This window comes from Calonectris borealis, chromosome 10 (assembly GCF_964195595.1).
Source record: "Calonectris borealis chromosome 10, bCalBor7.hap1.2, whole genome shotgun sequence".
NCBI lineage: Eukaryota > Metazoa > Chordata > Aves > Procellariiformes > Procellariidae > Calonectris > Calonectris borealis.
Genome location: NC_134321.1, coordinates 17220085 through 17233314, shown reverse-complemented (window position 1 = coordinate 17233314; position 13230 = coordinate 17220085). Strand labels below are relative to the sequence as shown.

At 48.9% G+C, this 13230-nt stretch overlaps 1 protein-coding gene across 1 annotated transcript in view; it reads left to right on the top strand.

Annotated features, from left to right (window-relative positions):
* The first annotated feature begins 5901 nt into the window (after nucleotides 1-5901).
* DNAH1 (dynein axonemal heavy chain 1) overlaps nucleotides 5902-13230 on the top strand; it is a 71368-nt gene continuing 64039 nt past the window's right edge. Inside the window, exons 1-7 of the mRNA XM_075159116.1 lie at nucleotides 5902-6108; nucleotides 6701-6773; nucleotides 9182-9356; nucleotides 9726-9882; nucleotides 10407-10539; nucleotides 12035-12196; nucleotides 12734-12986. Of these exons, the coding sequence (XP_075015217.1) occupies nucleotides 5902-6108; nucleotides 6701-6773; nucleotides 9182-9356; nucleotides 9726-9882; nucleotides 10407-10539; nucleotides 12035-12196; nucleotides 12734-12986 (1160 nt within the window). The remainder of the gene's footprint in view (nucleotides 6109-6700; nucleotides 6774-9181; nucleotides 9357-9725; nucleotides 9883-10406; nucleotides 10540-12034; nucleotides 12197-12733; nucleotides 12987-13230) is intronic.

The window sequence follows — 13230 nt, the reverse complement described above, 5'->3', positions numbered from 1 at the left end:
TCCTCTCTGCTTCTTCCACCTCCTCCCTTTCCACCAAAATAATCCAAACCTGTTCTTCCTCACTCCCCCGCGAGGCTGGCACTGCTTGTCCCTTCCCCACCATCCCCTCCCTGAGCGATAGGGTCTTCCCAGCAGGACCCAGTGCCACCTTTCCCTCTGTAGGGCATGATGTGTTCTCCAGGGTAGTAGCACATGGTGGTAGTCACCTGTCCTCACCTGACATGACCCCCTAGATGTGACCGCTCAAGACTTCTATGGGTACATAGGCTTGGCTGTAGACAAGCCATCGTGCAGCTCTGCATCCCACAACCTGCCTGCCTACAATGGTTTTGGGGCTTGGATGAATGAAAGAGGGATCTGCTGGACCCTTCTGGACAGCCACCGGTGGGGTTGGTGGCCAGGTGGCATGGAAGGTGGCACCAGAGCAGCAGGCACCCAGCCCTTCGTCTCCCTCGTGCGGGGACTGGGGGCTGTCCCCAGGGGCGCTCGTCGGTGGAGGCCGGCTCCTCGGTGGGGTGGCCGAGCACCCGCATCCTGGAGCCGACAGCCCTGGAAGGCAAGGGCTGATGGTGGCTCGGTGGTGGTGGCAGCTTGGTGGCAGTGGCCTCTGGTGGCGGTTCTGTGGTGGCTCTATGGCAGCGGTGTCTCTGTGGCTGTCCTATGGCAGGTCCGTGGTGGCCCTGGGGCGATGGTGGCGGCGGCTCGGTGATGACTCTGTGGTGGCTCTGAGGCAGCGGTGGGGGCTCAGTGGCGGTGTCTCTGAGGTGGCACTGGGGGCTTTGTGGTGTCCCTGTGGTGGCAGCCCTGAGAGGGCAGTGGAAGCTCTGTGGTGGTGTCTCTGAGGTGGCACTGGGGACTCCAAGGCGGCCCCGGGGTGGCGGCAGTGGCCGCCGAGGCCCCGCCGTCCCAGCGGGCCGCTCCCTCTGCCCGGGGCGCGCCGCTGCCCGGCCCGCGCTGCCCGGCACCTCCCCCGGACCAGCCCAACCGCCCGCGGGGGGGGAGCCGCCCCCTCCAGCGGGATGGTTGCGCCCGCCCCCTCCTCCCGTAGCAACGAGGCCGGCGTCGGGCGCCTGCAGCCGGGGCGCCGCGGGCCGGCCGGTGCGTACCGCCCGCCGGGAACGGCCGGGCCGGGGTCCCGCCGGCAGGCCGCCCCCCCCCCCCCGGCCCGGGCAGGGCCTCCGCGGGAGTGGGCGCGGGGTTTCGGGTTCTAAGAGGGGCTTGGGGGGGGAACGGGACCCCGCCGGGCTGGGCCTAGCGGGGCTGGAGGGAAGGAGGCCTGGGCGGGCGGGTGCGAGGTGGACGGCTGCACAGGCGGGTGGATGGGCAGACGCGCAGGTGTGGGTGATGAGGGACCCCCCTCGTGTTCTTCAAGACGCTGGAAATGTTGAGCAGGGTTTGGGTTCCTCAGGCCATTAGAAGTGGGCTGTCCCCTCCCCACCTACGCTGGTGCAAAGCGGGGGGCGCGGGGAGCTGCTTCCCCTTCCCTCGGGGTGCCTCGCTCCGTCCCATCTCCACAATTAGCCCAATTAGTTACTGCCCTTGGCTTGCTTCTCCTGCATCCCGGCAGCAACAGAGGCTGTTGTGCTTCATAAACGAACTAGTATTGTTGGAGTCACGGTCTGAATACTTTGTGTGGTGTCTTGTAACACCCGCCATGGCTATAACCTCAAAACGTGTGGTGTAACCGTGTCGTTAAGGCACTCTGTGTAATGAGGAACGCTGTTCGCCATCAGTCTTGCTGTTCCCCCCCTGTGTCCTCGGGTTCTAGTGGTGGTTGCATGGTGCTTTCCCATGGAGAAAGGAATGCATTTAAAAACCCAGAGGAAAATCAATTAAAACCACGCAAATTGTTGGAGGGAATGGGCTGCTATAAAACTCAAAATTACTTTCAATTCCCTTTTTAAAGTAGACAAGATTTGAAGTAGAGTATAATGTTTAGAACAGTTTGTTGAGAGCGCATCACCTTGTTTGAGCTTATATTATATGGCTTAAATTATAGGAAGAAGGAATTTCCACATGTTGGTGTCTGGATGGTGTAGTAGTTGGGGTTCTGGCTATCCACAGATAAATAGATTTCAGATAAATGACTACTAGATTTCAATCTGCGGTTTTGCTTAGGGGTTAGGTTATTTTTAAAGTACTTTTCTCTTTTTCTGTTACAATTTTTAGCCGTTTTGAACCTTATTTGAAAGAAAAGAGTCCATTTTGTCAAAGCTTTGGATCAAAGAATCGAGGTAGAGGCAACAGATCAAAAAGCTCGTACCAGACATTGAGCAAGAGACGTGGGAGTTTGACTTCTTGGATATGTAAAGCCTGGATTTACCGAGAAATTGTAATTATAGTTTTGCCACGATGACACACAGACGCTGTAGCTAATGTTGTGTCAGCAGTGCCATTAGAATATGCTCTCATTTTGAATAGTTCAATTTAGCATAGTACAACATACCTGGTATATCTAGGAAACATGCTTTTCAGGTGTGAGAGAGCATGACTGAACTGCTGGAAAGACAGGCATTTCAGCAGTCATGAAATAAGCTTTTCAAAGCTTATTATAGCGGGGATGGCTTGGTGCCAGGCAGATATTTGCCATTGAAGAGTGGGGAGATGCTCCCAGATGCGCAGGGGCAGCAGGGAGTGAAGCGTTATTGAGGTGGGCAGAAGATCTGCTTTCAAGAAGACATCTCATCTCCTTGCGATGAGCTGAACTCCTTTTTCCCCCGCCTTTGAACCTCTCCTTGTCGAAGGGGAGCTCCAGCCCTGAGGAAAGTGCTCCGAGTAGGAAGGGATTGAAGGCTGCAAACATGGCATGCAGACGGCCTCCTGCCTGCAGCCGCAGCAGCCAGAGTGTGACACTAACAGGCCTCGGGGCAGTTTCACTGCTTTTCTTCAGGATTCCTCGGGCAACCAAGAAATCCTCGAGCGAGAGCTTATTTCACACCATCGGCAGTTGCTCTAGCAGAGCTGCCTGAAAGCTCGAGCTGCCCGTGCGTGCTCGCTGCAAGATGGAAGGTGTTGCCTTCCCAGAGCAGCAACAGCCTTGGCAATCCACGCCAAGCTTTGCTGCCCAGGGTTGAGGGTCCAGGGTCACCCTCGGATGGAGGGTGGGAAGGAGTCCTGGCGTCTGCATGCTGCTCGTTGTTTTCGGGGGAGCGGGAGGGTGAAAGGTGCCATTGCAGAGTTGGAGGTGGGGGAAGAGTGAACTGCTCTGCAACAAACCCTTTGGCTCAGCAGCTAGGCTGAATAAAAGAGAGATGATCTCTCTTCTCGTCTTTTAAACCGACCTGGAGACCATTCCTGAGAGCTGGATGGGAGCACCAAACCACCCGCTAGCTGGAGGCTGGCACCGGGGCGAGCTCCCCACCACGCTCTGGGAAACCTCCTTGCTGGAAACCCTGGCCACATCCCAGCAGCTGGGGTGGCAGGAGAGTAGGATTCCCTTTGTGCTTAGCCGTTCTCCCCTCTTTATGACAGCTTTAGCACGCTCAGACAAGCTGTTTTACTCATCTGTCTGGGGAATTGCCAGGAAAACTTTGGATGCCTAGTTTTGTTCTTTATTTTGGGTGGTGTGTGTCAGGGTTTTTTGCAGTTGCAAACACCAGACCCTCCCTCTGTGCAGCTGCGAGAGCGTGACAGATGGATGTTTTTGAGCTGGACACTGGGTAGGGATTTGTTTTATTTTGAGATAAGTGCTCAGGAAGGACTTTACGGAGGTGTGAGTGAGTACACAGGGAGCAAAGCAGTGAAGAATTAGACTTGCTGTGGGTCTTCCCCCCGTCATGGGAACTCGGCCATCATCAGCGGCAGCCACATTATTTTGGTTCTAGGCAGAGATTGCCAGTCCTGCTAAATTGGGAGTGGGCTCAATCGCTCACCCTACTAAAAGTTCAGATGAACCTTGCGTCCTGGAGTTAGCTTTTCTGACTCAGATGGATTTAGGATTCTGGTCCTAAGAGGTAAAAGTACAGCAAGTCATGTCACCAGCTCTGCCCCTGTGCCCAGGAAGAGGATGCTCAGGTGACATATCAGGAGAGCCACCGCAGGGTCGTTCCGCCTTGCTGCTGTTCTCTGTGCCAGTGCAGCACGCACGAAAGAGTCCAGCAGTGATTCATTAGGAATCCTTGGATCTTGGCTGATACCAATCAATCCTGCTGGGCTGCTAAAATAGATATGGCCAGAGCATAAAACAGCTAATAAAAACAAAATCCTCCATGGAAAATTCATTCTTCAGGGTATGAGGTTCCAGTTGCTGCGCCAAAGAGAAACTGAGAGGGGAAAGATTTGAGATTTTCTAGCTTGAAGGAGGGGAGGGGGTATTATTGATCTTGTCTCCCAAGTATCTCCAATCTGTTCGTTTACTTCGTTTCACTTAAAGGATTCGCATCATGGTAACCTTGATTTATTATCTGATTTATTTTTTGAATCAACCTCTCAAAATTGTGCACTTGCTTGAACCTGCAGTAATAAACCAGCACAGTTATTCCCTCTTATCTCCAGCATGCATGTAATGCTTTCTCTGTTGTGTATCCCCAATTCATTCTTGCAGACAGACAGCAAGGTGAAATTTAGAAAAAATTGCCCTCTCTGATCAAGAGTATAGGACGGGCAGAGTTTTCACTCCATTCAAGAGCAGAGCAGAGAGAGCATGGCAGGAAGGGACGCTGTGTTGTCGTCTAAATGTCAGGATGAGACTCCAGACGGGCACTACACCAGCAGTGGCCTACAAGACCAGACAAGGTCTTTCTAACGCTTAGCTATGGCAAGCTGGAAGACTCCCACGTAGCAGCCTCTTGCAGAGGCTTGGCCTCCAGAAGTAAGCAAGGCAGATGTGTGGGAGCTAGCAAGGGTGCAGGACACAAACCGTTAGTCAGGTAGGGCTCGATGAGGAGTCTGGCTCTAGCCCTGAGCAGGAATTGATGAATAAGCCATATTGCACTCGGAGTAGCCTTGAGAGACACCGTAGAGAGCTTTGACTCATAATTTATAGGAATAAGCTATGTGGGTATGTGTACCTCATTACATCGGTGCATGTGTGTGCAGGCTGGAGGGGCTTGTGTCACGTTAGCTGTACTAATTAGTTACAGTCGTCACCTCTGTGTTTAGACAAGCCTAAAATCAAGACTTGCATTATCATTGTGCCAGAAGTCCAAGGGCTGTTCTTAATTAGTATCTCTCAGTGCACGAAGGTTTTTATAAAATAAAGCCATACAGCTGTGATATTTGCCTGGACTTGTGTCTCCCAAGGCGGAAGAGTAGAAACTATTTGTGAGCTGAGATCACCAGCAAAAATATCCCTTCCAGGAAGAGAGAGAAGGAAGCTTCTGGCTATATTTTAATATTCGTTAGGCGATGCTTAAACATCTCTCCTGAATTATTTAAATAAAAGAGTCAGACTTTACACCTGGGAGTAGCTGTGTTGGTATCTAGGCTGTAGCCTACTCCCTCTGGAGTCAAGTGTGACAAGGTTTTTACGGGATTTGGGTACAGCAAAAGTGGCACTTCTGTTGTAGTCCCAGTTTACTCAAATTCTCCTGACAGCCTTTTGAATGCTGCCACAGATCTGGAAAGCCCCTGCTGCTTCAGGAAAGCAGCTTTTCATGTGTATACTGCTGGTTTTCCCCCTCCAAAACCCATTTGGAATAATAAAGTGCTTTCTTTCCCCGGGGTTAGTGAGCCATCAAGTCAGCCACGTGAGCCCAATGGCCCCCAGGTCACCAAGGCAGCGCTTGGTACCGAAGCAGGGGGTCGAACCTACCTTGTTACCCACTCATCTTCTTAGCAAGCCAACAATATCCAGCGCGGTGGGAGGGTGTGGAGGAGCGCCAAAGAGAGTGTTTAACAGGCTCGATGTCTTTCCACTCCAGCAAGCCCAGGGTTGCATCACAGCATTGTTCTCCGAAGAAGATGGATAAAGCAAAGAAGGATTTGACGAATTCTCTGGGTAGGAGCCCCAACCCAACCAGCAGTGAGACTTCATGCTGGGACTGCAGTCCAGGAACGAGTTTGTTGCTTCCCGATAGCTGCAACCAGGGGCCAAAAAAACACTCGGCCTTTGGACAAAAGATGTTTTATGCTGATGTCCTCACTCCAAGAGCCTCCAGCATCTCGGAGGTAAGTGCAAAGAGCAGTTCTTTTTCTACCACTGTCCTTCTAAAATGGAAAGACCTATAGTACACCTGGTATGGAGAATACAGCTTTCACCCTAGGTCCTAGCCCTTCATTTTGGTCAGATGCCTTTGTGCAAGACCTTGACCCTTACAAAGTGAAGCCATAAGACTCTTCCTGGTTGTAGTTGTGCTGCCTTCCTCAATGGCCAGTGCTATCACTGTCATCATGATGTTGCCTGGGTTTAGGATGCCAGCGTGGCAGGGCAGGCATGTGGTTGTGACTGCAGATGATATTTGGAAGTAAAACCTTAATGACTGCCTACCTCATCAGCCCCCAATCCACATTTTGAGATGACATCAGGCTGCACTCTGCTGACAAATCCCCTGCCTCTCTCTGCATTGGGCTGAAGTTTCCAGGTATTTGTGCCTCTTTGAGCCATTTCTGACCATTACTCACAGTCTCAATTCTCCCTAAAGCTCTGGTAAAGTTGGTCTTACAGTCTCACTTTCTCTCTGGACCTCTATAACCCACTCTCCCACTGTGCTACAACTGTGCTTTGTTATCTCTGACACTCCCCTCACATGCTGTATTTCAGGATGCTTGTGCTGGCCCTCATATGTACCACGCTTTGGTAAGACAGGCGGACCTCGAGCAGCACACCCCTAAAGGTAAATATACTAAGAGGAAACGTGACGTGGCAGGAGATGAGGCCATAACTCTTGTGGTGGCATATAGTGAGCGTGCTGGAACTAGGCTGATTACTCTAGATTAGTGCTATGCTTTCATTCTCCTCTCAATGCCAGGAATGGTGCTGAGCTGCTTGAATGTCCCGTGAAGAGTGAATTTCCTTTAGAGGTGGAGCAAAGCGATCTGACTGGGTGGTAAAACCATGCTCTCTTTTCTCTACCCCAGGGTTCAGGGTAGACTGCATTGCTGCCTATGGGAGTTTGGTCCCATGAGCCATATGCCAGGAGAGCACTGAATTTGCATGCGTTATCATTGCGTAAGGAGCCAGCAATGCCCCTTTCCTGTGAAAATGGGATCTGCCCCTGAGAGCTGTATTCAGGATCTAGGTAGCCGTAGCCAAAATCACGGTCCTATCTATCTCATTTATTCATTCTGCATCCAGCTGTGCGCCAGAGTGGCTTGTTCTCCTAGATGCAAGGAGTCTTTGTGTATACAGAGTTGCTGGTCCCACCTGCTTACAAGAGCTTGTTGTATCGCGGATGCTAAAATATAGGAACAGAGCATGGTTGAAAGGTTTGCCAGCACTCTCCTGGCCCTTAGAGCACTCTTGGGGATATGGATCATAAGCGGGCAGCAGGTGGGGAGAAAGTGTGCATGCGAGAGGATTTTAGTCTTAGAGAAAGATGGTAACTATATATACCACCTTCCTGTGCTTAGAAGTGACATTTATTTTCATGAGTGAGGACAAATGACTGCATCCTCAAGTGAATCTTGACAAGCTAGACTCATCCCTAACAAGTGGAGACAGATCTCTATTTATGATCTGCTGCTTCTTCAAGGGGGAAGAAGCTATCAAGCTGGAAATGTAAATGCAAATGAAACACTAAGTATTGACATAAATAGTTGATAGTGCACAAAGTGCCATAATGGATGGTGCCATGGATTTTGCAACAATGAAGTGGCAAAATTGGAACAGCTGTGCTCCCTGACAACAAATATAAATCAGGGACATTCTGTAAAGACCCCGAGCAAGAGAGATGCATGAGGCTAAAGGAGCTGTAGTAAACCCTCTGCATTTTAGGGATTCCTCGAAATTGTTGTAAGCATGCATGTTGGTATGGACAATGGAAATGTTTAGGTTCATATTTATTCCAAGGTAGGAGTCCTTCCTAAGAGAGGGGAGTAGAGGGAGAGAAGCCAGTTCAGTGGCTATTTCCTTTAGTCCCTAAGCAGACAATGTATAGCTACGGGGGTTGTGTCAGGGGCCATTTGAGAAGGGCAAGGGAATGACCTTTTAGAAGACCTTTTCTGTACCTGATCATCCTGAAACATGTCTGGCTTCAGTATTATTGGCTGCTCTGCATAATTGCTTTGAAATCAAGGAGCACACGGAGCAGGGTGAAGGATTTGGTCCAAAGCTTGATGTCCAAAATACCTGGTTACGAGCCAGAACCTTAAGTTTCTCCTTGGTAAAGTGTGAAAGTTCATCAAATGAAAAGCTCTCACTCCACTAAAATCTATTTTTAGCTCAATGCTTAGCTCTGTCTAGGGAATAGTGATTTTTAAAGCTTGCATGCAATTACTTAATTTAGGTTAAGCTTCAAATTCCCAGTTTGCTGCTGTTCTATTACTTGCAGCTTGTTTAGCAATATAAACAGTTTAGTTTATTTATGGGGTAAATGACATGGTTTAATTTCAGCCAGTTCTTGGAAATGTATACTTTTTGCTTAGTCCAAATTTCCATTGAAAACATGGCCAAATCGTGAGATTGTTAGCTGTTTAACTCAATTTTTTCTCACACCATTGCTGATGTGAGTGGGAGGTTTGCTTGACCAAAAATCGAGGAGAGGTTTGTCCCGATAAGGTGTGAATAGGAATTCAGCACATAAAGATGACCCTGTTCTCTCCTGCAATATTCATAAGCCTTTTATCACCATCTTGACCGAGTTCCTCCCAGCTATGACTGACTCTTGGTCTCAGTGCACCCCAGGGGAATCCCACCCCTTTCTGAGAGTGAGGGAAGCCGTGCACTAGAGACAGTAACTTGCCCACGATCATGTAGAGAGTCTGTAGCAAAGCTGGGAACAGAACAGAGCTCTTTAGAGCCAGGTCAGTGCTTTACCTCCTAATAAGGTGCATGACTAATTCTCAGTCAGGAGGCTTCTTCTATACCATCATTTTGATACTGGAAAACCATAATGACATATTGCAACAGGAAAAAAGGTCTTCCTTTCTGTTTCCCATTTGATGTCTGCTTGATTTCTCTCACAAATCTAGTGAAGTGACTTCTGCAGACAACCCAGGAGACAGCTCAGTCCCCCTGTGCGTGTGAATGTAAAGCAGAGTGATGTCTGGTGGTTTCAGATGTGTGTTTCTCTTTGTCTCTCAGTCACAACCTTCAAGATGCCTGAGGACTTTGGAAGTGTCCTGGATAAGCAAGTGATTGGACCAACCACCGAGAACCTCATAAAATCAGATTTCCCAGTACAATCATTTAAGCCCAAAGTGCAGATTGCCTTCCAAGGGCTTCCAGGGCAATGCCCTCGGAAGATTGAGGTAGAGAGGTAAGTAACCAGCAAGTGGATAGAGACATCATTACAGAATGGACACAGCAGATTAGGGTGTTGATTTTTGCTTTTGAGACATGGCATGTCAAAAATCTTTAGGAAAATACTATCCTGTAAGGCAGTGGTCTCCAAAGTGGGGTGTGCGCATTGCAGGGAGTGCACAAGACAATTCACTGGGATGCGGGTAGAAAATATTTTTTTAAAATAGGGTTTATTTCATCTTTTTCTTATCCTTTTTTAATTTCAAAACTTCTTTCCTCCAAAACTTTTTTACTGATAGGGGTGCATGTTCAAAAAGTGGAGTTACAGGCATGGGAGCCCTTCGAGGCACATTAAGTGGTTATTTTCCCCTCTGATTCAACACAGGAGAAGACAGCTATATGTCACCTTCGATATTGCTCAGCTCTTAGCCAGCAAGGGGATAGACTCCAATCAGCTGATGCCAAGGCACCACGATCCTAACAATATGCCAACTATTGAGGAGAGGAAAGATCCTGTCTTTCCCATCTACCTCCCATTAAAGGTAAGAGCGTGTTTGGCACTTGTGACCTCTCGCATTGCTTATACCACAGGGTGTTTCTGAGAATTGCAGGACACTTAGCCATCGTTGATACAACAAGCTAAAACACGGAAATGCTTTAGAGCAGGTTTGGGCCCTGTAGAGATGGGGCTGAGCATCTTCTGCAAGGTGCCCATGACTTCCATCAGAGCTAATAGTCCTTGAGGGTGCTCCTCACTGTCATTTGTGTCCAAAGAAAAGGTGTTGTCTCATGTTTTCCTTTTCGGATGCAGTAGTCAGCAGTATTACTGCGTGAGGCCTCTCCAGGTGGTGTCCCTGCTCCCTAGGAAAGGGCTAGAGGTACAGATATTGCTGTTTGGGAGAAGATTGTTGATCAAAGATCAGCACAGGTTTTGCACCTGGACTGTTTTCTCTTTTTGTAGCCCATTTAGGAACTGCATGTTGATTTTCCTCCCGTGAAATTTTGTATCAGGTGTTTTCTTCTCTCTGAAGTAAGACTTCATTTCACTGATGTCCTGCCTTTTTAGATATTTGACAATGACGAGTATGACTGTCGAACCCCAGAAGAGTGGATCTCGCTAGGACTGGAGCCAGGATCTCATGATAGAAAGCCAGTGCCTGGAAAAGCACTTTTACCTACAGATGATGTACTGGGACACGGTAAAGCTTGAATGAGTTACTGCTCAAGCGAGGCAACACTAACAATTACAGGCCCATTCAGCAGAAGGGAGCATGTAGATTCTGACGAATGCAGCTCTGAATAGCAGAAAAGCAATAACTCATTCTGACCAGACTCAGGCAGTCTGAGCAAGAGACCAGGGATCTTGATGACTGTCAGTCCTGCCCTGAACTGACTGTTTCCACTTTTTCAGAAGTAGCCTCTGCCTTTTGCCCTCCTTTCTGTGCCGGAAAGTCAGTACAGTTAAAATATCACTTTATTGATATGTAGGTATCATCATGAAGTTAGTTAGTTAGCTTGAACACAGTATGTTCTGCCTGGATTTCACTGTGAGTGCAGGATGAGAAGTTCAGACTGCAGTGAAAATCCAAGTAGTAAATCTGGGGCAAATTAAGTTATGTGGATATCTGTTGTTTTCCTGTCACTCAGAGCCTTCCCAATGAGAAGGCATCACTAGGTACAGCTGTACTGGTGTCCAACTGTGGCTGCAGCTCATAGCAACACATCTGCAATACCTTTAAAGCGTAGGCATGCATACTGACTGCAGCTCTGGGGCAGCCTCCAGAGGCTTGGCTGTCTGCAAAACCTAAGCATAAAACGTAAGCTGTGTGGATCCTCGGGCAGCCAGCACGTGACGGCTGAGTCCTGCTTGCAGCTGGCTTGGGGAACATACACCTGATCACTCCCCAGGTTGAATGGACTGGCCCTGGGGGAGGTGAGACCACCGGCATCTGCATAGTGCCAGCACTGCTGCAAGTTCTAAAGCTCAGACCCATGGTTAACAGCATCTGTTCTCAGCTTCAGTATAACGCTGTCCTGACCTGTATCTATATTGATAGCGATATGAATATATATCTGTTTGGATAGCACTTCCCAGCATTTAAGAAGATCCAAACATCCGAATTAGATGCCCTGGGAATGAGCCAGAGAAACAATAGACTGGGGGAGAAGGCACAGGGTTTTACGTCCAGTCCCACTTACAAGAATGAGGACTCATGTGGAGGGCAACACAGAGCTAGAGCCTCACATGGGAGAGGAGAATGGAATCCCCACAGAGCCCATGTGGGTAATGAAGGGTCCTGGATCAAGGGGTGAAGGAATTGGGAGGCAGACGGGTCCCCAGGAATGGACTGAAAGAGAGGATGTAGGGGCATACGGGACCCAAATATGAGACTATGGCTGCAAAGAGTGAGTGGGAGTGCCTGAAGCAGGAGGTGGGAGGATGGTTCACAGGGAACCCACAGAGGTAAGAGGAGGAAAATGGAGGGCTCTAGTGTGTGCAAACAGTTGGAAATGCTAAGCTGTAGGACCTGAGTTCATTATTTAGTTGATCACAGCAGAAATCGTGTGAGATTGACCAAGATTCAAACTAGTAAATGGATTTGACTGTAGCATCACCACTCTGATCAGGGAAGTCCGTTTGCTGTAGCCTTCGGAAGAATGGACTAATCCTGTTTTAATCCTTGATTCTTTCAGAGGACCCTAAAAGCCAGAAGTTAATCTACAAGTGGATTGATGTTGGTGTTCTGGATTATGACAAAGAGACAGAGCTCTACTTGGTCCATAAAACAGATAAGAGTGGGCTGGTGCGGGATGAAGAAGGGAGACCCATCCTCAATGGAGGAATAACTCCACAAGGTGTGTTTCAAGTAAGGCCTTTTGGGACCTGGCATATACTCTGAGAACCAGTCCATTACCCACGCTTGTCCTAGGTAGAGACAGGAAGGACGTCAAGAAGTAATTTAATTCCTCTCCCCGTTATCAGTCCTGACACATGTCTGTTTCACCTGTCCTGAAAAACCTCCAGGCGAGAGAACTCCACAGCTTAATTTGACAACCTATTTGAGGCCTTTGCTTTGGATATACTTTTTTTTTTCTCTGTCTCCCATCTTCCCTGCCTTCAAGAAAAGTTAAATGATGTTTTTTCTGGGCCAGTACCATTTTGAGGGGGAATGTGAACAGATTAAGATGAAGTACCCCCATTTTGAAAGGTTTGGAGATGCTACTAATTCCATGCTCCTTGTCCCTTGCTGTCCTTAGCTTTGATCCCTCATTTTGATCTCCAGTAAGCCAGCCCAATTATATTGTCTATCAAAAAGCTGTTGTCAGCATTGCAAGCCGTTCTGAGTTTTGTTTTCCCTGTAGACTTTTGTAAGCTTTACTTTCATTTCCCAGGAAGAGCCCCATTGTTGTCATGTCAGTACTGGGTGCCACGAGTTTGCCTCCTGTTTCTGGCCGAAGACCCCCAGGTGTTTGCACAGCGGGTAGTTTCTGCCAACAGCTTGCGTAAGAAGACGCAGGCACTGCTACTGTATCACCTGTATGTGGACTGCATGCCCGCAGATGGACTAAATAGCATCAGCGAGAAGAACCTGCAGAGAATGAAGCTGTTGGCTATGCATACTCCCAAACTGAAGAAAGAGAAGAGGTAAAGCATCAAGTACATGTCTGGGGTCTCACCCTTCAGTCCATTAACATTGTAGGACTTCATAGGGCTACAAAACAAGTGGCAACGGAGGCAGATCTTGAGCATCCAACTCACAGACCATGGATCTCATCTGCCTTCCAGCCTGTGCACATACACACCGCCCTCTTGCCCAGAGTGTAGTCAGAATTAGGTAGGACAAGAGCCCCAGGGACACATGTACAGGATGGGTGATCTGTCAGTGTTC